General features: G+C 38.3%; 1 protein-coding gene across 4 annotated transcripts in view; it reads right to left on the bottom strand.

The window, feature by feature from the left end:
• CTNND2 (catenin delta 2) overlaps nucleotides 1-24,737 on the bottom strand; it is a 640,896-nt gene that overhangs the window by 107,465 nt on the left and 508,694 nt on the right. For all 4 annotated transcript variants that reach the window (XM_063162733.1, XM_063162752.1, XM_063162763.1 and 1 more), the window contains exon 12: nucleotides 19,792-19,975. In XM_063162733.1, coding sequence (XP_063018803.1) covers nucleotides 19,792-19,975 — 184 coding nt within the window. The remainder of the gene's footprint in view (nucleotides 1-19,791; nucleotides 19,976-24,737) is intronic.

Raw genomic sequence — 24,737 nt, 5'->3', positions numbered from 1 at the left:
TTTATCTGGCTGGAGTCTCTCTCCAAATCTGAGAGGCATCTTTCTTCCCTACCAAACTAAAAATCTTTAGAAAAGCTGCTTATTTGCCATTTCTCCCTGCTCTTTGTCTAAACTAATTTGCAGTATGTAAGTTCTTTTACTGCCATAACCCTGTCACAAACGCTCTGTTACCAGCCCCTTCCTCCAAATTTTCAGTTAGGCATCTTAAAATTAGTTTATTATTTGCTCATGTTATTTCTTTCTAGTCGCATAATTAAATGATACTGTTCCTGTGAAATTGCATTTTCTTATTTCTAGAACAATCTCAACCCTCAATTTTCTTTTCTTTATGCTTTAAATCCATTGAAGACATCAAGGTATCTCTGCTGTTTCCCAGTAATAGCATCTCAGATTGCTATGAATTTTTGAGCTAAATACCTGTTAAAAAATCTCATTATCATAAATTGCCTAATTGCAAAAACATATAATGTGATGCATAATAAATTACAATTCTTATGCTTTGTCCAAATGTGCCTTCAGCATAAGAAATAAGTATGTATGTTTGTGTCCTATTTTTATGACAGTTCACCTAAAATGGCCACTGTGCATCCTACCTCACATTACGTCACATCATCTCATCTCCAAAGGGCTCCAAATGTGCACCCTGAGGGATGGTGAAAGAACTGACCCTCTAGGGTGCCCTTCAGCCTAATGAGCCCCTGTGCACCACTGCTGCTTAGCACCATGCTCTAACCAACTGAGCTAATCTCAGGGCCAACCTGTAAAAAAGAAGGGGATCATTCTACCACAACTCTACTTAGCCCCACTTAGCCCATGCCATACAGAACAATGAACAAACTCTGCTATGAGGGTTACTGTTGATGCTCTGCACCCCTTTGGCTGGTACTCCAGGGATGGCATCTGACAACCTGGATCTTCTGCCAGAACCAGCTTCTTATGAACTGCTCAGGAGGTATTACTTATTGTCAGAGATTAAATTTTTCCCTTTTCATTTTAGCAGATACCCTTTGAATCAATTCGCTCATTCCTGCTAAACTAAATGCCAAATTCAAACTTTGCATTGGTGCCTTAAAATGCTTGCAAAACTCCTGCATGTGTATCAGACTCTCTACTTTCTTATTTGCTTGCCCATGAAATACACTATTATGCTTCAGATATTCCCCCCCCCGCCCGGTCTGCAAAGACATGCATTTAACACATTACTGTATTTGTCTCATCCTGATTCTTCCTATACATTGTACCAAAACACTTGTATGCCGTGAAAGAAGAGAACACCTCACCCTCAACCCTTTCTCTTCCCCAAAATATAGTTTGCAGGAGCTGTGTGTATCTGACTGAGTAAAGTTTTGTGCAGAATCATTGTCTCCTTTCTCTCATGATGCACCTTTGTGTGTCCTATTTCCATCAAGTTTCACCTTACATAAGAGGACATGTACATAGATACACGTTTCTTGGGCCAAGAGACAGAATGCATTGTGTTCTAGAAACACACAATTCGCCAACAATAAAAAAAAAAAAAAACAGTGGGGGAAAAATTTATGCAAACCGAATAACCAGAAAAAGTTGAGAGTTGGTTTCAAGTGCAAAGTTACTGGTGCTGTGATAAACTTCAGCCTCGGTCTCTAGTTAATTATTCCTATGCTGAGGAATTCCTGCTGTTGTTCTTACTTTTCAGTTGACAATAAGAATTCCCTGAGCAAGAGATACTCAGCACCATCAGTACCTGCTGCCATGGGACCTGCTTTTACAACAAACCTCACCTCTAACAGTGCTCTGACTGCAGTGGTGCTATGCGCGGGAAAAGAATCATCCTCTGCTTTGTTTGCCAGTCAGACCAAATTAGCAAAAAGATAATTACAGCTTATAAAGGTGCCTGTTCTTTTATGAACAAACACTCATTCTGATTTTGTAATTATTATTTTACCATTCTCAGTTAATTGTCAGTTACTTGAAAACATAGCTTCCTCTGAAACAGTGCAAACACAATTCCCTGAATTACAGTAAAATTTCCTGTATTAGGTATAAAGACTGCAAATTATTTAATAGAACTTCAGGAAGCTTAGTACTTATTTCCCAGCTCAGAGAAGATTTCCATTGCCAAAACCTTGCTGAAATAAATATGTTAGTACCAAATCCAAGACCATTTTTTCTTCCTTTCTTAGCAGGTGGTGTCGCGGACATCTTTTCATTAAAAATCCTTTTTTAGGATTTTTCTTCCTGAGAAGCTGAGAGGCTTCAGGAACAAAATGTAAACCATGGTTATCTATTATTCCAATGCTGTGGAATGCAACAGGTGCATCTGTGATTGGCCCATCTTGGATGTTTAGAATTAATGGCCAATCACAGCCCAGTTAGCTTGGACTCTCTGTCCGAGACACAAACCTTTATTATTCATTCCTTTCTATTCTTAGCTTAGCTAGCCTTCTGAGATGAAACTTTCCTTCTATTGTTTTTAATATAGTTATAATGTAATATATATATCATAAAATAATAAATCAAGCCTTCTGAACATGGAGTCAACATTCTCATCTCTTCCCTCACCTGAAAACCCCTGTGAACACGGTCACACAGGTGGCTCTGGTAAAATGACACTCCATCAAGACAGTACGTGTATAAACTGAGTATTGCAATGTTCCAGTTCCTTGTCCTTGAGTTATCTTTCTGCCTAGAGCAGACTGTCTCCATGTCCCTCCTCTGGACTTGCTTCAACAGGTCCATGACCTTCTGATTTTGGGGGCCCCAGAGCTGGATGCAGCACTCCAGCTGCTCTCTCAGGAATAGTAGAGCAGTGCAGGAGAGCCACCTCCCTCAACCTCCTGGCTACACTGCTTTTGATGCAGCCCAGGCTACCACTGGGCTGTAAGCACACACTCTTGGCTCATGTCCAGCCTCTCATCCACCAGAACTCCCAAGTGTTTCTTGGCAGGGCTGCTCTCAGTGGCTTCTCCCAGCCAGCACTCACCTCTGTGATTGCCCTGACCCAGGTGTGGCACCTTGCAGTTTGACTTGTTGAGCTTCATGAGGTTCTCATCGGCTTTACTTCTCAAGTTTGTCCAGGTCCTCCTGATTGAGACCCCTTCCTTCTCTGGTGTCACCTGCACTGCTCAGCTTGATGTCACCTGAATATTCACTGAAGGTGCACTTGATCACTGATGGTGATGAGCACCGGCCTCAAGACAGAGCCTTGAGGGGCATCACTCACCACAAATCTCCCCTTAAGACAGAGCCATTGACCACAACTCTCTGTGTGCATCCATCCAGCCAATTCCTTATCCACCATGTGAGGCAGAGGTATTGGAGGGGCCTCATCTGGGCTCACCCTCTCTTCCCTACTGCAACCAGAGTCAGAGAGTGATTGGGCTTTGCTGAGCACAAGCACCACTCCCTGTATCCTTGGGCTCTGGCAGCTGGTGTGTCTCTGATCACAGCTCTGGGAACTTCTTGGCTGTATAAAACCACACCAGGGTTTACAGGAAGGGAAGAACTGCACACCTGCACTGCAGGAACATCCCCAGGCACCAGCTGGTGCCACTGAACACTTCAGGGACATTCAGGCACTGTATGAAGTCTTCTACTGGAGGAAGCTTTGGAAAAGTTATCTGTATTTCATGGGCAGTATTTATCCTGTACTAACTTCCTCTGGTGACACAGGGTCTACCCTGAGAGTATTCACTGGGAGAATTACTGAAAAACAATTATTCTGCAGTTCTTTGCTTTATGCTATTCCAGAGTGCAGTGAAGACCCTATGATAAAACTCTTAGTTACAACAGACAAGAAGTAATCCATACCCAGCTTCAATTTTATCTGCTTAATCTGCCTGATTCTCACCAAATATATCTTCACTCTTGCCTCACCATTTTACCTAAAATGTTGCCTTCAGCATCATGGTATTAAGCCACACAACACCACTGTCATCCATGTCATCTGTACTCTTGAGAATCTCCATGGAAAGCAGCACCCTGGCAGATGGAAGACACATATTCAGTGTTTTCCCACAGTTTTGGGGGTGTGCTGGGCTTCTCCAAATACCACGTGAGCCGGTGGTACTGCTGTGACCAGTGGTACTGCTGTGATGGCTGCAGTCAAAGCCACTCACATGATTTTGGTGAATGCCTGAAATTCAATCCACACCATGAAATATTTTCTCAAAACATGCCTAATTAAACTGAGCTCTTAAACATTCCTAATTCAGGCAGCAAAACCTCATACACCTGTCTTTGCTATCTGTTATAGCCTCTTAGGAATCACATCATGACTATCAATACGCCTCCTACCCTCTTTCCCCAAGTAAAAGTTATATCACCTAGGTCTTCAATTTACACATTTATAACCCAAAGTCCACTTGAAAACTGGCACTATAACCTGCCTCAGAAGATTCAGGCAGTCTGCTAGGCTGTAAACTTGATTTACAAATCTGCCCTGTTAACTGAACAAAACATGACAGCCAAAAAAAATAGCAATGCCTGAGAAGTTGATCACTACTATAACACCAGAAAGAACTGCAGTAACAAGCATAAACTCTCAAAGTTTACTTTAAAGTTTAAGTGCAACCATCTTTATTTATTTAGACCAATAGTGGAGTCACTCTGAACAAACAACACAGAGTTCTGGAAATACTGCAATATACGAATTCACAGAACTCCAGAAAAATATGGAAGTATCAGTGAGACTGAAAAATAAGACCTAAATGTTCCAAAGTTGTATTAGTTAGGTAAAGTGATTAACAAAAAAATCTACTGTCTTTCCTCTATGTCCAGTTCTTCAAAAATTGTAGTATTAATATTTTGCATAGAATTTTCAAGTTTGGTTGCGATTTCAAGGGGATTTAACTGAATTTAGAGACTTACAAATGGCAAGACACTGTAAATGTAATGGTCAATACTTTTTCTCTGCAATTTCATCTTGATGTAAAGAATATGAAAACCAGCTAGCAAATGCAATTCTGAAAGTGTCTATTTAAATTAACATTAATTAAAAATGTCCAATTTGTAACTGTATATATAAATTAAAAGTACCATCAAAATATCACTTATTTGCTTATCTATTAAGAGACCCCAAATGAACACTCATTAGCCTATGTGACCATAACTGAAAAACAATTTTCAAGTACAAATCTTTCTCGAGCTGTTTGGCTGACATTTGAAAGTAACATACTTGCAATTGCTAATCAGCTCGTTGTAACATGCTTTACAGACCAGTACAGTTAGAAAGTCAAGCACTAAAAACTCACTTAATACCTAAATTAAGCTGGCCTCTGCATTCTTCATTCTACCCATTTTACAGAATGGTTGTGATATGTTGTCTACGCTGTCACTTTTCACCCCTGTAGAACTCACTGTGTGTGTGGGAACCCACCACACACAATGGATTTATTTGATGTGAATGTCAGTTTCGCTTAGAAGGGTTTGTTGGGGCTGTTTTCCATTAGCCTGCTCACCTCTGTCAGCAAGTGCTCCATGATCAATGCAAGGCAAGATGAATAATGGCCCTGACTTGAGAAAGGAGGGAAGGGAATTTTGTTCAATTCCAGATTTTGTCTCAGAGCTTGTACTTTCTGTATTCCCAGTTTTCCAGGGGCTTGACTTGGAACTTGAGTCACTCACGTAATCTTAGAGCTGTTGGTTGGAAGACCCATCAGGAAGCCATCAGAGTCCAGCCTGCTGCCTATGGAAGGATTATCAAGACCAGATATGGTCAATGGTTTTGTTGGATAGCCTTGAAGTGATCCAAGGATGGTACATTCCACCACCTCTCTGTTCAAGAGCTGCACTGCGTACCTGGTGAAGTGCAATGTCCAATCCGAACTTCCCAAGCTGAAACTTGTGACCTCTTCCCTGCACCCTCTCCAGATTCTGAGAATTCTTATTGAATGGAGTAGGCTCAAAGATGGAAACAGCGTTGCCCAGGTGTCCATAGCAGTACCAAGAAAAGGGAGATAATCTTCCATGCACCTGCTGGTCACAGATGTATCCCAGTCTACCATATACAGGAGGAAAAGACATTGCTGGCTCATATTTGGATTGGTGTCCGCTATAAACCCCAGTTGCTTTTCAAAAGTGTGCTGTTTTAGTCAGGATTTACAGCCTGTACTAATAAAACAATAAAGGAATAGTATATTCCATCAGCACTCTCCTTTCATCCATGTGGACAAACACTTTATTACACAAGGCAATCATGCTCACTAAACATGATTTGCAAGTGGCAAATCCATGCCGACTGTTCCTCCATCATATGCTTTCAAATGGATTCTAAAAAGTCATAGTCCATGTTTTTTTCGAGGTTTGAGATAAAGATGATCTTCAGACTATTTCTGTTCTCCTCAAAGCCAGATTAATTTTCAGCCTTTCTCTACTTAGCCACCTCCCCAAAACACCAGTGAGACAGATGCCTCACAACTGCACCAATTAGCTTTTTTTGCAGTACCCTTGGGTAAATTCCATCCAGTGTCATGGATCCAAATACATACATACATACATATATATATTCTGTTGATGCCCATTCCTGCTTCTTCTTGCTCTTCTTAAAACACACTGAAATGTACAGGAGTCCAGGAGCAGGATTTGCCTGATAAAACTGTGGCACAACAGGTGTTGAGTTCTTCAGTCTTTTCCCTTTTATCCATCACTAATTTGTCTTCCCCATGCATTAATAGACTTATATTTTCTCAACTTACTTCTCCTTTTAGGATACGTATGCTTCTAAAATCCCCTACTGTGACTCTTTATATTCCAAGTTACCTCCTGCTGGTCTTTGATCTTCCTCATTTTATCTCCAAATGCAGCTTCTCATATTCCTTTAAAGGAATATGAAAAGCTGCATTTGTTGTTCTGGTGTCCATTCTGGTTTCTTCTTGTGTTTCAGGAGACTTTCTGTTTACCCAAGTGAGTGGTTCTGCCATAATTTCCAGTCTTCCTGTATAGCAGCATGATTTGCTTCTAAGTTTCCAGCAAGCTGATTGCTTTTTGTTTGGTGGTTTGAGGGATTTTTTTGTTTGTTTGTTTTGGGTTTGTTTTTTTTTCTTTTTTTTTTTTTTTAATTTGTGCACACTTTTCTCCTCTGAAATAGATTCACAAAGGATTCCAAGTCCACTGAGTGTGTGACTGCCATGGATACCCTGATGCTGCAGTCAGGAGGAATGACCAAATACCTGGGCAGGAATGTTTAACAACCAAACTTAAACTTAGAAGAATGCCACTAGAGTTGAGAATAACAATCTAAATGTATAGTAAACAACCACAGGAGGCTGATATCAGATGCAACAGTCTGTACTGCTGGCTGAATGTGAACCTGCTGCAGGGCACACGTACCCAGTGCCGCGAGTTACCTTCCACTTGCACTGCCAACATCATTCCTATTTCCTGCCTGGGTATCAAAGACTGCAACAGCAGTACTGCTTCAGGTGAGACAGTAGCAGGAGCTGTGCTGAAGTCCCTAACTTCGTTTCACACTAATTATGAAAAAAGCAGAGCAAACTCCCAAGTGGCATCTTCTGGAAACATTCTGTTTCTCATTGCAGATTCTAAGCATGAGCAAATATTTATTATTGATAAAATTGATTAATTGTTTCTTACTGAATACATGAACTTGAAACAATGAATAGCACAAGGACAGACCTCCAGCAGAGAGGAGTAGATGTGAAATGATTAAACAGGAAAAGCATGAAGAACCTTAGATGCCTGCCAAGAGACCAATTCCCAATACTGCTGCATGTCTGCAGCAGTAAAAACCCCAGGTATTCAGATGTCACTATAAACATGATCAATCTCCTTTCTTTCCTTATCTAAGAGTAAGAAGTAAGGAATGAAAGAAGGAAATGTTATTATTGGTACTATTTGAAACCAAGAAGAGACCAGGTAGGTAGTTTCACTGTTATCCTCATAACACATTCCTGCTCTTGATTTAAGATGGGGGCTTATCAGGGTAATTTAGATTATAAGGAACAATGGAAATCAATTTCTTTTACTGTATGGCAGCTACCTCAGAAGTTTTTGATAGATGAAGGTCAGTACATGACAGTTACCACAGTATTTAAAAAACTCCAGTTCCTGCATATTTTAAAAAATCTATTACATCTGATACAAGCTGTGGCTTGCATTAGAATCCCCCAAACTGTACTAAATGGAAAATACATGAAGTACCCTCACACAAAGTTAAATATATTTATTTTGCTAAAGTATGATCAGTTGAAGGTCTCACATATTTATAGGAGAGGAAATATAAATAGTATCTAAGGGTTATGCTACTTTCATTTTGTAAACTCTAATCTTTTTAGTTTATAGTATAAAGATAATTTACTATAATGGTCTACCCAAACCATTGAAGAATGGCTGACTACATAACACATCCACTAGCAATAAAACATAATGATAGGGCTCATGCTATGAAAAACTAACATTTGTTTACATAAATTAGCCCCTATTTAGCAATTACACTGCATGTCTGCCATAAGGTCAGGCAAAATGTAACCCCAGCAGCAGCAACACTGTAAGCATTATAATTTAGACAGAGATATGTTGGAGAATTATGGGGGATAATTAATCAGTTAGTGCTTTCAATGGTGTTTCATGATATGTGGAGCCATGATCCTCCAATAAAATATTTGTGCTAATGCAATCACTTCCCAGTGCCTCAAAACAAATTCTACCAACCCCATTATTCAGACCAAAGAGTACAAAAAAAAATATATAAATACATACAATTCCCTCTAGAGATGCACACATCGTCCTGTTTTATTAGAAAGTAATTATGCATTTTCATTACAGATAATAATACTAGAGAAGTGCTTAAAGTACCTACATATTCAGGGGAAACAATTGTTAAAAAACCTGATTATTTACAGATCACCTTTGTAAACACAAATGTGATATACATACAGCACTAGTATGCCTCTAAACAACCAGTACCTCATTCAGGTGTCCAGTTAAATACGACACCTAAAACAAGTCATAAATTGCTTTTATAATCAAAGGAAGACAATTTGTTTTCCTGAAATCCTTCAAGGTGGAAACACTGCCTGTTTATGTACTCCAGTTTTTTTTTTTTTTTTTTTTACTAAAGCACAAATAGAATAATAATAAAAAAAATCTTGGAAATCTTTGAGTAATTCAGTGCCCAAGGACTCTTTTAGATGATTATTCTATAACCTAGGTGAACGTAAAAACAAAACCACCAATTCTCTAAAAGGGAAACAAAAAAAGCAAACACGTTGTTCTTGTAAAAACAATTACAAACTCCCATGTCATTCCTGTATAAAATTTCAGTTCTGAAAATGGTATCATTCATGTGAATTTCCCTCTTCCCTGTTTCAGGGCTGGTGACTCCAGTGGCAGCCACACTCCTGCTGATTTTACTGGTGGATCCTATGCCTTGAGTGTGGACCAGTGACAGGGAAGGGTGGGTGACAGGTTCCATCTACGAGTGGGCTAAGGAGGATTGCACTGTTTCCAAAGCACATTGATACCCAGCACAGAAGATACCACCCTTGTCACATCACCATCCTTAATGTTAAATTAATAAAGCTGCACCCTCCTTACTTAACTTGGCACTGTTGGTTCTTCTCTTAAATGCGTCCCAGTTGATCCTTCTGTGGCGCACAGCAAACATTCACCCTAACTCACAAATGTTTGGTGTTGGTCATGCTGTTGGTGAATGCAAACAGAAACACTACTCTCTGCTCTGCTCCCTTTATTACATGGGCTATAAAAAGGATGAACTCACACTTTAGTTTGTTAACTAAAAATAAGATAGTCCTTATTCCTGTGGGTTTATGAAACTTAGATAGTTCTGAGGTGATTAGCTGTGCCCAAGGCCAGGCAGCTGTAGGAGTGTAGGTCTCTCTCGTCACTGACTGCAAGTGCCCACCTGTGCAGGCAGACCACGAGCACAGGCAGCTGACTCTCATGCCTAAATAACTACCATGAGTGCAAACAACATTGGGCATTTTCTCATATTTGCATTGATTAGAAGACACTTCTTTTTAACATGAAGTCTGGCAAGCAAACACAGCAGGTATCAAAATCAACCAAAGTCAATCAATTTGACTAGTCAACTAAAAAACCTCCTCAGCACAAATCAATTATATAAAGTGAATACAGGGAATTAAGTAAGTTTTTTTGTAAAGAACTATTTTTATTATTCATTCTAGTGGGTATTTTTACTTCATTAGGGGATTAAAAAACCTCCTAAACTCAAATTTGTGTGGGCACAATACTTATATTGTGCCCTCTCGTGACCATATTTTTTGAACATTTTCCGAATATTGTTCTTTTGTGCACAGTAAATCCAATACAAAGATGGATGAATGACAGCAGGGGGAGAAGAGGAGGTGTTTCACAATACTACTGTCCTTCAAGAGGAAACACTGAAGCTGGAACCAACTAACTGCAATAAATGACTACATGACAAAAATAAATGAGCTGTGAATGTAAAAAAGCTACACTAGGACAAATACTCCACAAGTACTTTGTCACAGAAACTGTCTGCATGGAGTGTGTAATCCTAGCTAAAAATGGTATTATAGAATCACAAAATGGTCTGGGTTGGAAGGGGCCTTATAGACCATCTGGCTGCAGCCTCCCTGCCATGGGCAGGGACACTTTCCACTGTCCCAGGTTGCTCAAATTCCCATCTAGCCTGGCCTTGAACACTTCCAGGGATGGGCATACACAAGTTCTCTGGACAACCAGTTCCAGTGCCTTACCACCCTCACAGTAAAGAATTTCCTTCTAACATAATCTAAACCTACTCTCAATTTGAAACCATTCCTTCTTGTCACTATATGCTCTGGTAAAAGGGCATCTATCAGGCAGATGTTAAATGTTTTCATAGTACGTGCTTATGCATTTAAAATACAGGATTCCTAAATTTTTTTACTGAATGTATTCTTTCCCAAGAAAACTGTCCCACCAGTAATAAAGACATTGAAAATACTGTATATGAAGCTAATTTAGGGAAGACAGTCGGGAATAAATACCTGAAATACAACCCCCCCCCCTTATCTCTAACTAATTTTAGAAGAGGTCAGTGTGCCACCCTGTTTTCTGTATTAGACAAAAGCAGCACAGACTTTGCTGGCAGAACACACAAAAATCTCTCCTTTTATGCTGCTGCTGCCTTTCTGAGGCAGTGTTTGCAAGGCTGTGTGTGTCTCAGTAAGCTGTAGCTGGAAATCAGCACCACCTTGCCCCAAGATTTAAACCATCTCACTTCACTTGTGTGTTAGTTTGTATTATGATCACAGAAATATTCAAACTGGATAAAATCAACAAAATAGAATTGAATTAGTGAAAAAACATCACTTGCTTTTTACTTCAGTTTTTATGGAAGCGTCAATTTATCCTCAAATCACCTGTCCACTTTACTAATCCTCTCAGAAAGGGGAGAATCCATTTTATTGCAAGTAGTGGTCCTCATCTCCATTTCTCAATGTGTTCTTACCAGACTGCCTGCCCTCTCTTCATCAAAAGAGATCAACAACAAATCTTTCAAAGTGCTGTAACTCCTCTATGGAGATTTGCAGTGATGATAACAAGAACACAATCTCAACACTCACTAATCAGTTTCACAAAATATGATATTCTGAAATGATCTGCTTTTCAGGGTTCAGATCAGACATTCTAAGTGGACTGCAAATCAAGCAGGCCTGGCAGTCTGCATGTTTCATTCCACCCCTCAGGAGCTGTATTTTTATTTATTTACTTACTTCATCAGGAGAGTTCTTGAGTTCTTGAGAAAATGTTTCCCAAACAGAAAAAAAAAGTTACAAAGTTTGTGAATGCGATTAGTAGGGACTGCAGCTCTTGGGGCTTCAGTGCTACACTTACTGCTGGAGAGCATTTCTCACCAGCTCTCAGCAGCTCACCAACTTGCAGACATGGGGAATGCCATCAAAGCATCTCTCAGGAGAAGATTTGAGCACTGCCTCAACTTGGGTTGCTGGCATTAATTACTCCTGTGTCTGAAGCCAAACAGTTCACACAACCACAACATTCTGAAAGGAGGTGATAAAATGTTTACTCTGTGATGTGGGCTGGCTTATCCAGAAGGCTGAAGCAAGCTCAGTGTACTTCACACACATCTCTCTACTGCAAATGCTCAGACTGAGCAGAGACCAAATGATCTCCCATTCCTAGGCAAAATTTATTCAGATTTGAAGCCATTTATCAAGAGACAAAGAGGGAAAGTTGCAGAAGTACACCCTGCTCTCCTTCACTATTCAGAGCCACGTGTTTTCACATGTTTCTTTTTCATATTGCCTAGTAATGCAAATAGTTTTAGGAAGAGAAAATCTAGTCAGTATAGAAACCATGCAATAAGCACCAAAGAACCCAAACTTACTGAGTGTTATTTTATTATCTCTGGTGAAATTGAGTGGGCATACAAACTCTGAAGGACTGTGTTTCTCATCTTTCTTGGGTAAATAAAACATCATCCTCTATCATCAATCACTGTGACCATGAGTGGTGCCACAGAATTGTCACAATCAGCTTTTCTCTCATGCTGAGACAAATAATATTTTCTGTGGAGCCAGACTATATGAGTTTGTCAAAGCACCCATTCAAAAAGGACTATTTAGGATTTTTGATGGTCAGCAAAGCCACAACAGAGGAACACCTTGATTCCCAGGGACACTCCTGGTTATTCTTCTCAATGGGCCCAGACAGCCAAGCAAAAATTGGCTCCAACTCTTTATCTTCCCACACAGTGACTGCATGGATGAGCTCTAAAATACATGTGGTACCACACAGGCTTAGGGGGCTCTTCCCTGAAAGAAAACATCTGTGGCACTGTGATACTCAGCTCTGCAGCTGGCCAGTGAGGAGACCTGTTATTGTCAGCTGTGCTTCAGAGTCAGCTAAAATCAAACCAGCAGGACACTAAGACTCAAATAAAATAATGCTTTATTACAGTGTCTGCCAAGCTAACACTTGTTACTGCATAAACAGAAACTGTTTTGAAATGACAAAAAACCCAAACAACAAAGTTGAAGCCATTTCACAAAATAAACTATTTACTTTCTTCAAAGCATTCACATCCACAAGGCTTAAACCTCTGGCAGAAGAAAATGTAAATTAACACTACCTAACTATGCAAATAAGAATGGACATTTAATTTTCACATTAGGCACTACTTAACAGTAGGCATTCAACCTGAAAGGAATTAAAAATCATCAAAATCTGGTAAAACAGCCAGTCCTTCAAAATATACTTGAGATATTCAACACCCCCCACATTTCAGGCTAGGGCACATCATAAGCCATTCAGCCTTAGAAGGAACACTTTATAATTTTGTCACTGTTGCTGAGCCTAAGAATATCATAAGATGCAAAAGGCATATTCATCCTTTTCACATGTAGGTCTATAATTCCAGAAACAGTAAATTACTTAAATACAGGAAGAACACACTCCTGCCATGGCAATAAGTAAATACTTTTAATTGTATGACACCCAGTTAAGCTGGGGACTTTTCCCCTGAAATAATCCACATACACTCATGTTAAAGAGAATAAAGTATGTCAGTTGAAGAATAAGAACTAAATTTCAGCTAGGTCGTCAACTCTCAACATAGAAGTTAAGTATTTCTATTTGGTATCCACACAAGAAGCCCCAGTGACCCATGAGTGAGTTTCCTCGTTTGCCCAGGAACCATTTACTCAGTTATTTTGAAGATGTATGTTGACAGATCACGTTTTGGCTAACTCTGTGCAAAATCAATACATTGGGAGTTTGTTCTGTGTTTGAAAGCAGATTTTTGCAGAGCAGCCCAGCATCTCTTTTATCAGATAAAATGATGCAGGAAGGAGATATGCTACCAAAGCTTCTATGTTTTTAAGTACAGAAAAGTAAAAAGTGGCTGGAATTATGTTGTATTATTTTTTAGACCAAAAAATGATATAAAGAGCATTCCATAATATCAGCTGAAAATCAAAATTTCTGTTTAAGATTTTCATTAGCTTCAGCCCAGAATAAACTTCTAGAGCTATATAGAATTTGAAGCATCAATTTGATATGTTGAAATAATGCTTTTGCCAGGAATGCTGAAGAAGCATTAAAAGCACTATACTTGAGAGTGCTATTTGAATGCCACTGCTATAATTAATACAGTATGACCTTGTATAAACCTTATAAATTAGTTCATGAATATGCAAATTAGGAATAACTACACTGTGAAGAAAAAGTGGGGTGCTTAAATATCTGACACAACTACACATTTAATTCTGTTGGTACTTTTCCCTTGAGTATCTTCTGAATAAAAATATTACAGCAGTAATCAGAGGACGCTGATCTATTCCTACTAAAATCTCTCTCTCCCTCTGAGTCTTAACATTAGACTTTCATTTCAGCTACATTTCTGAACAATTGCAGCATTTAGGAAGGAACAATCTCTTTAATATTTTGCAGAAATTCACCTTCAAAACTTTAGGCTTAACTGGGATGCAATTGTTGTGACCTCTCGATTGGTTTGTGACTCTTTTCTAGGCTGGAACCTAGATTCTTGAAAAGGTGATATACACATTTTCCTGCAGACTTTTTTATTTCCTCTGCTTTTTCCCATTTTGGCTTGTGGGAACTGCTTGTAGTAACAGTCCCTCCCTTGAGGAGGCTGTCTGTGGAAATACACAATTCAGTTGAGTTTTGTCCTAACTTTGCATTCTGACAGGTTTCTTTCTGACAGAAAATATGGGCTTTCTGTGGACAAAATTACATGGTCAGAGCCTGAGAAGAGCTCCACGTTCTAGAAAAGCATGGAAACAACTGAGATGGGTTGGTAAGTGCAAAATATCTATGTCCACCACAGCATGAACAGAGATGGATAAAACATGGCTGCTCTGTTAACAGGTCCTACTGTAAGAAGCCAGCTGCATCTATACTCAACAGCAGATCTTCAGAGCTTGCAGCAGTCAGTGAAGACAGAAAGGTATCATGGTTTCCATAATCATACTTTCTATATCAGAATGTATACAACACAAACACACACACACCCTTGCACATACATACACGTATCACTTTAGTCTCAAACATATTTCACATACATGTGTGTACATATATATTTCTCTAGACTAAACAGATGACAAGTAATACGGTCTGAGACATTTATTTGATGCTGTTCCCATGTCTTATTTTGTCAGTATGCAGCATGTTCTACTGAAAACAGAGTACAGAAGTTCCTAAGGACAGGAGTCAGACTTTGGATGTTTAGAAGAGAACGGGAGAAGATATAAGACAGTGAGACAAATGCATTGGATGTAAATCTCTGTGAGATACATCACTCAGCCGCAAACCAGCTGACAACATTTGATATTCAGGTGTCACAGCTAACAAAAATTGTTTTAACAAGGCAGTTTGTTGCTTCCAAAAGTTGATCTATCCAGAAAATACTACTGAGTCAGTTATTCAAGTCAAGTTCTAAAAGCACTTTTCCCCTTTGCTCTTCTACTTTGAGAGCTCGTTACATATTTATTCAGTTGAAAAATAATTGTAATTAACAAGGTATTTTGTTAAAGGTTTATAAGTAAGTAAGTAAGTATGAAGTATGAAGCTTGAAAAGATGTGGAGCTTTCTAAATAAATAACTTCTTGAATGATACTCCCATACAATTTCTAACAGACTAATGGGGTAAAGAAAAATATTTTAACAAGTCTTTGATTTTCACAGTTGTCCCTGTACTTTCAGTGTATGATTATAGATTAAGTACAACATGGAAGAAAGAAAAATAATTTAACAATTCTGTGTCTAAACCCACATTAGAATTTTAAAATAGTAAAGTCTTAAAATTCTTTTAAGTCCTCAGATTGTATTCATTTAACTTAAATTAATTTTAAATTAATAGAAAAAACAAAGTTCTAGATTGCACAAGGCAAAAATTTTTGAAAATTTTTTTGCCTGCAATTTTTTTCAAATAAATCGCTGGACAGGGATTTATACTTTTGTGATAAGTAACCTTGATGTTTCAGGTTAAGACGACATCATTCAGTGTCTCTCTTGCTGATTTTTAAATTTCAGTTTGGGGATTGCAAACCCCCTCCCATTAACAACTGGGATTACAAATTCAGTTTTCACCTGACTATCCCTAACTTGTTTAAGTGGATCAGAAATTATAAATCAAAGATACAGTATTTCCCTAACACAAGTAAAAGAGTCACAGCTAAAATACAAAAGGAAAAAAAGAAGTCTAACTTGACCAGAGCTTAACGAGTAAGGTACTAGTATCTCAGTGGGGAGGCAACTAAATTGGGTGATTACTCCAACGTGTCACACTGAGGTCTGGCAATTTATGAAAGCTGAATATTCAGATTAAATTTTTAAGTGATAGCCATAATGCTGTATTTAGATCTTTGAATTATCTAAACAATTTCAAAGTGTTACAGCTATTAATTTGTTTCAAAACTAATTCGTACAATATTGTATCAAAATAATTTATTTTTTTAAATTAGAAAAGTATGCAAAGTGTAGTTTGTAAATAACATCTTTAAGGAAAAGAGGAAATAACAGGAGAAGGTCTGCTATTGCTGCTGCTTTTTATGTGATTTCAGCTGCATTACTGGGTGACTGGAGTTACAGACATAAGAATGTGGTTAAGAAAGATAATGAGTAAGCATGAGTACTAAAAATTGTAGGTAATGACTAAATTTTTAAATTGAAAAATTGTAAGAAATTCTCATCAAAAAACTGAGAAAACAAAGATCAGCAGAAAGAATAATGATTCATATACTGCTGTGACAAAAACACAAAATAAAGAACTCACTATTCCTGCATAATGGTCATTGTAAACTACTTACTAGTATTGTACATGGGATGGATTATATTACATCACCTCTCAGATATGATTTCATGTTTTCAGCAGTGAATACACCAGACAAGCCAAGTCATAGAAGACTGAAAAAACCCTCAAGCCCAAATCCTCCTGGCGTATTTGTTAGCATTAAACCTATGTAATACAACCTGAAGTCTCTAAAATTTGCCAACATCAGATATTCAGAATTTGTCAAGTATCCTGAACACCACTACTCTTCCTCTGATACTGAGCACTGTCACAGGTAATCCCAATGCAAGTGAATTTTAACAGCATCCCCTCAAAATGAGCTCTAGCAAAAACAGAAAAAGAAAACAGCAAAGGACAACCAAACCAGAGTCTTAGAAGAAACTCTCTCATGGAAGATGACAATGGACTTTCCATTTAGCAGATAAGCACAGCACAAACTCAGCCAGCAACCACATTACATCTTTTTGATTTACCTCCCATGTCCACTGAGATCTTGAAATGGAAATACAGGTCTTGTAACTAGACCCAAGTGGAAAGTGTGAAAGCTGTTCAGTTTATTGAGGGTGGTGGGTATTTCACGTGAACAGACCCAAGACTCCAGCCATCTTCACATAATTTTCTAATCTTTTCATTCTGACACCTGCTGTTTCCTCCAGTCTACAGTCCCAGTATATTACATGAACTCAACCAGAAGAAACCAGTTACCTTCTCAGGGGTGAGCTTGCACTTCTCTCTTGCACAGTCTCAGATTTGACATTTTGCATAGAGAGAGATATTTTCAACAGTGGGGAAAAGTAAGCAAGAGAAGTTACCGCTGGTGTGAAGCAGAAGCAAGTTTCAACCCTCTCCAAATGTTCTTGCTCTGCCAAAGAGCATCCACACAGACTCAGTGGGATGGAACTATCTAAAGAAGATGGATGGAGGCCAAAAAAATATCTGAAGCCACTATAGAGGATAGAAAGATGCATTTGGGAAATAGTGAGAGTTTGATATCAGAAAGATATTAAAAAGCTGTATTATGAATGAAAGGCCTGGGTTTAGAAGGAAGACCAAGCTGCTCAGGACAGCAGTTTGAGCTGCTGCTACAGCTACCTGAGAAGGACTGAGGAGTTATAATATGCACAGTCTTTTGCAGGCAGATATGAGCTTATCTAGCACGAGCTGCCCAGAAGCCATTCTGCTGTGAGAGCAGCCCACCAAGCGCTGGCTAGGAAGCCTTGCTGCAAAGCCGTGTGTGTTCCAGAGGCAACGTACCCTTCTGCCGCGGCCCCAGTCCTCAGGCTCACCCGGGCTGCAGGCTACTGTAAGCTCACATCAGTTTGCAAATGGGCGTGCACACGCACTCACAAGGAAAAAAAACAGAAAGAAGAAAGATTTCAAGACCAGTGTGCAATGAATCCATCAACTAAGAGATAGGAAAAACTGAAGTTTGCAGGATCAGGGATGAGCATTGGTCGCTGAGAAGCACTTGAGAAAAATTAACAGGAAGATGGAGCTTGTGGTGAGGGGAGAGCAACACCAGACATGCTCACTCAGAGAGGGGACACTGTGAAGACCCAAATTTGTAACAGAAGTTTCTTTCAGAGGCAGCTCTTCAACTGAGACACATTAAATACTGGAAATGTGAGACTTTTATGGTAGTAAAGGTCTTCATGTTACACCTTCTGTCACCTCCTAGTGATTATGGCAACTTTTTTTGGCAGTGATTTGAATTCAATGCAACACAATTATATCATAAACTCTTTTCAAAAAAAGTCAAAACAACTCAGGTACAAACACCTGGCTTCAGTCACATACCCCAAGATAGCTGGTATTCACATAATTACACCTGGGTTGAAGTCCAATACTGCACTACTGCATTTAATTCCATATTTGCAATATGGAAATTATTATCTTCTATCTTTCATTCTCTACTGATTGCATACAAACTGTCAATAATATTTATTGCCTTTTCCCTTAAACTTTTCAAATATAAATTTGGAAAGGGGGGCATTTCATTTGATGAAAGAGCACAATGACAAAAAGGTGTTTGCTACAGATACATTAAAAATATTGCTATTTTACTTTGCCTCCTATCACTTTTTTATTTAGCTCTTTAATGTATATCTGCTTTGGATGCAGCATACAACATAGATTGCCTTACTGACACTTACTATTCACTATGTTATTTCCTGTGATGTATGTAAAAATATTAACTAATTTATTTTCATATCTCTGGGACAGATTATTTTCTCCAATATATCTGGAGAAAAAAAATCTACACTTAAAAAGAACCTGCCTAGTATCTTAAAACATTTCATGAAAATTATATGCATTGGAATTCAGAAGTTGCTATGACTCTATCCTTTAGTTTATCAAAACTGAAACTCTTGCTCATTCTACTTTCATTCTCCCATCTACAATGACTTTCAGTCATGGACAGATCAAATTACACATATTTATATAAATGCACCTTTGCATGGCATATACAAGTTTGGCATTGAAACACAAACATAAATAGTTATATTTTGTAAAGATTTATTTAAGTATTTTGGTTGAAAAATGTTAAATTGATTGGACTCTTACTGAAATTCTCATCTTCCCAGAGCATAAAAAAATCTACCTATATATTTGCCACAACTCCAGCAATGGCATCTGGAACCTTTAAGACACGTTACTTTTTGTGAATATCTTAATCATTTTTTGTACTGATTAAATTTGATGTAATAGTGAGAACATACTGACTTTATTTTAGTAAATGGGGGAATAAGAAAAAATCTACAAGAGAGAAAATACATGTAATATACAAGCTTGGATGAAAACAGCTAAGAAAAACAGAAAACCCCCAACAGTCCTTCTAAAGATTGTTTTTTAATGACCTGAAGCTTGTATTCTAAATAATTTCCAGCTTTGGGTTTACATCACTGAAAGTCATCATCTTTCTTGATGGACAAAGCAGTTGTTTAGTTCATAAATGTTTAAGAATAAGGAATAGCAATTCAAACAAAAGCAAGATGATTAAGGCAGAGCACAGGTTTTGAAGTACTCACCGTAGGCACCCAGTGGCATTGCGCAGCACCTGTGATGAATGGAGCTGTATTTTATGATCATCCTGGAGTGGAGAGTTTTCCCATCCAGAGTGAGGGATGATCACTGCATTGGTCAACACTGCAAGGGCATCCTGGATGATTGGCATTTTCAGTGCATCACAGGAGGAGAGATTCCAGAGAACTCCTACAAAAAGTAAAATGACTAATAATTAACACTTCTCCAAAACAAGTTTGAATGGTTTTTTTGTTTAAAAAAACCCAATCCAAACCAATATATTTAACAGCACTGGTGTGTTTAATTTAGCTGTTTCTGTCAAAAATAAAACAGACTACATTGTAGATGGGGCTGAATGACACCTGCAAACTTTTGAATATGAAACATGTAGACACAGGAGCACTGGAAATTTCTCAGAGCTCTGCCTAAAAACTGAGCAGCTGGTTATGATCTAGGCCTACACAGGCTGTGAAGCACACATGGAATGAAGGAGTATTACAAGGAATTTTTTAGGGCTTGGTCTTCAGATAACTTCCTTCTAAGTAAATTTAATAAAAACCAGTAGCAGAAAACAGGTTCTGATTCACACTAAAACTTTCACTGTTGATAGAGAGAACAAAACCTCTACCCTGTGATCATCACTGTGATGGAAGTAACTGTCTAGGCTTGCTGGTCCTACAAGCAAAAAGACTTCCTCCACAACCTGATACAGTAGTACTTGAAGCAAGTAATATTATATTTTGTAAATATTTAGCTATACAAGTTTGAGAATACTGTAATTTTTACATGAAAACAGCAAGCTCAATGGTGCAACTAACAAGGAGATTTACTGAAGTTTAAAAAAACCAAAATCCCTTCCGTAGCAACTTGCAATGGGCCAAAGAAGAAGAAGAGAAATCAAGAGTCAAAAGTTTTCTAAGCACATCTACAAAGATCAAGGTCACTGCAACTGTGTCACACAGAAGGCAGACAAGAAATTGTTAGGAGCAAAAGACACCCTGCTTTCCATTCCCATATTTATGTATTTGTGTATTTGCTGGAAAAGCACATGTGACTTCAGTGCTGTGCCAAGTGCCTGATGCTGCTGGGCAGCTCTTACTGCTGGGGGAAGCTGGAGGACCATTTGCTGTTCTGAAGAACCAGTGGCCTTTATTTTAGCTCAGCACCCTCCCAGGAGTAGCTGGAAGAGGAAGCTGCCTCATCATGCCCCTCCCTTCGCCAACATGCATCCTCCTCTGTAGAATCCAATCCTACTCCGCCCTACTCTCCTTCTCAAAGGACAGTAGCCTGGCATCATGCCTGTCTTGAGGGGCAAAATTGAGTTTTGATTTTACATCCATCAAAGTTTTCAACCAAAAGAGAAGAACTACTATCATCATCATCATTGTACATAGGTTACAAATACACTACAAAAAATCCAAGTGGGTGTTGTGGGAGGATAATGCTGAAGGAAGGCCTTAGGAACACAGACTCAGATATTTATAAATACAAGCAGCAAGAACACTTCTTGCTCGAAATTTTCCTCAGCATTCTGTGCTTTGACAGAGCAGTATAATTAACAGGAATCAACTTACATTTTTGGATTTCCCTTTGAAATTAATTACTTCTATGGGGAGACTGTTTCAGTTATACCATTTCATGTTTAAATTATTTTATATGTAACTATCTGCAAAGGTAGTTACACAGTTTAATATAAAACTTTGATCAGTACACCAGTAAAAGAAACCCTATTAACATGATCTGCATGAGGCAGACCAACTTCAGCTACAGACAAAAAAACCCAGAAATAAGAAAAATGTTCATTTTAATAATATTCATTTTTTCATTAAGAATTGCTACTTTAAAGGGAAAAGAGTGTTTTGAATTCTGTTCTGAATGTCATTATGAAAAGGAATTCCACATTTAAAGGAATAAAGATCTTCCTAAGGATAATTATATTTGCTTTTCTGTGTGTTCTTGCTCTTGGAAAGCTTTAATGGCACATCGACTATTCTTGAAATACCTAGCATTGGCATTTTGCTGGGTTTTGTCAGTAAAAACAACAATACGGTTGCCTTTTTTTTTATATATTTATCTAGACAGGTGTAAATGATGTGCATGGTATAAAAGCAGAGAATCAGAATTCAAATCTTTCCCCCTTCAAAGTTCAATTTAGTTCTTATGCAAGACAATAGGCTGTAACTTTGTAAAGAAGTCCAATTTTAAAAGTGAAGCAGAAGAGAGTATTTTGATGGCAACAAAACAATATTTTGTGTTTCAAGAAGCAGTCATGAACTGGAAAAGCAGAAAAGAATACAAAACAAGCAAACATAAGAGCCCCATCTAGAAAAATGCTTAAAAACATGTATGTCAAAACTATTTTCTATTCACTTCAGATTCTTGCTAATTTAAAGTAAACTCACATAAACATACGGTATTGAGCAATAGCTGAGCCTAGAAATATTCTTTCAACCCTCTTTCTCTCTGATTTCTCTAACTGGAAAATTAAGCCTTCAGAGTAAGAGGATGATGGGATCACCAGGCTAAAATGCCTATTACACCTTCTCCTAGAATGATTTTAAATCAAGGCAGAAGCATTGCCCAGTAAGCCTGATGCCTTCTTCCAAGTTTTTACTGCTCACAGTTTTAAAGAGTGAGATAATCCTCTTCCCTCCAGAACAATGTGTTTTATCTAATTGTGAGACTGAATACTACCAACCATATTAATCAAAAATTTTCTCCTGATATGTTACAATTTATTCTCACAAGTAGTGCAGTCTGCTACATGCTGAGGTTGGCATTCTACACACCTCCTTGTAACCTTCTTAATTAAGAATTTGCAATTAAGAAAGGGCACTGGCAATTCACTTCTCACTCTTTTTGCTGAGGATAACATGGAGCTAGATTTATGTGGGGTCTGAGAAGATGATCCATTGCCTTGACTTTGCAAGGGAGAATGACAATAAAATAAATCCTTTACCTGATATACCTTCCTTTCCAGAGCCACCTTTTCACCACGTGATTCTGAACATTATTTTCCAAGTGTCTATTCATGACATGCCTTTAGGGCTACTCTAAGAAGCTTACAGAATATTCTGAAAGCCCTGCCTGACCTGGGTTTCTGAGCACAAGAAGCAACTCTGCAATAGCCCCAGAGTGCCTTGACTGACCCCTGGAGAATGGGCATTGTCATCAGCTGCTCACAGGAAGGTAAGGGACTGGACCCACCAGTGGCCAATGTCAAAAAGTGGGATCCACTCAACAACCCAACAGTCCAACCCAACTGTTTACCATCCACAGACTGACTCTTGTGAGAGGTATGAAATAAAGAACTAATCAGTGTTGAACACCTCTTAATCACTTTCATTCATATCTTATCTTCTTGCTTTTAAAGCTGTGAGGCATTCAGATTAAGCATTTTGTGTTCCCATTTTCAGATCACTTTTTGGTTATATTAGAAGACTTGTAGAAAGACAAAAAGAGCTACACCAGACTGAGCAAGTCTTTTTGCAGGTTGAGGTTTTCCACCCCTACATATAAAAAATGGAAATACAGTGAAAAAGTATATTGCAATCACATTTTAAACTTAAAATTGAGGAGAAACTGGTATTGAAAATATTCAGTTCATTCCAGTTAGAAGATGAATTTTGAGTCTGAGTATTAGTCTAGCAGACATCAGATGAAGGATTCTTAGAGAAGACTATAGGAATGCTTATTCTGGAGATCTTACTGCATCAAGTTGCATCTTCTGGAGCAGTTTATCAGAGGTCATGCAACTGCTATGGCCAATGGGTTGCTCGGTTTATTGGAGCAGTCAGAGTGAAAACCCCATAATTTCTGAAACAGGCTGGAGCTCAAACTCATGGTGATTAAACACTTCAATGCATTTTTGTGCTTGGTGTTTTAGTTACAACTGGTATATGTATATCTATAGTCAGATATAACTCAAGACCTGATAAGCCACATGCTATCCTTATTCCATTCAAAGTTAAGAACATAGAGATCACATACATCTATGCAAAAAATACCATCATAGTAAGAGAACATATGCAAAACCACAAAAGTCTAAACAACTATTTAGCTCATGATTTAATGCAACCTCAAATTATGACACATATAAAAAACAAACCTATCAGAACAACTTAAGACTACAAATATAAATGGAAACCAAGAAACTGGAAAAGTCATCTTTTCCAGAAAGCATTACACCTGCCACTATGTTTTTAAAAATAAATTATATGATAAAAAGATTGTCAGTAAACAAACACTGTTTGGAAAAACAACACTGATTCTTCTCAATATGGGATGTTTAGGTCAACTTTCATATTCTCTGTAAAAATAAAAATCAAAAAGTATTCTAATACATCCAGGTTCTCCTTTCCATTATAATTTAATAGTTTGGTCATGGAATGATGCAGAAATCGATTTGATATTGCTGGGAGACTGCATACCACAAATAGAGACCAAAGCATTGGCAGGCATTTTTGTTTATATGCTGAAGGCACAGAAATACTACTGGGAGTTTCCCTTACAAACATGACAATTAAGATTGAAATCTGAGTGCTAAATACCCTGCACAGAAGCCAAGCACAAGGGATCTTTTGCTGGAATCCTTAGGAAAAACAACTTCTACCCCAAACTCCCAAGTGCTAGAAAAGTCATTTGCTGGCTGCTGTGTGGAGGCCCTGCTGTAATTGCAAGGCTGCTCTGCAGAGCTGGATCTGCTCCCTGGCAGCAGGTGTGGGCTCCTGATAGATCACAGCAGTTCTGCTGCAGAGATGCTGAATATCAACCACAACATTTCTTAATACAAAGTGCAGTAAGACTTCACAGCCAGCTCAACCGTGAGAAACTGGCTCAGTAACAGACTTTCTGTAGGAAAGAAAAAGTGGCTGATTTGAAAAGTTCTGGCACCTGAACAACACACAGCTCAGAAGGAATCTCCTTAAAAGCACACTCTGAAAGTAAGTTA

Source organism: Melospiza melodia, chromosome 1, assembly GCF_035770615.1.
Source record: "Melospiza melodia melodia isolate bMelMel2 chromosome 1, bMelMel2.pri, whole genome shotgun sequence".
Lineage (NCBI taxonomy): Eukaryota > Metazoa > Chordata > Aves > Passeriformes > Passerellidae > Melospiza > Melospiza melodia.
The sequence above is the reverse complement of the archived record's forward strand: the minus strand, read 5'-3'. Positions and strand labels throughout refer to the sequence as shown.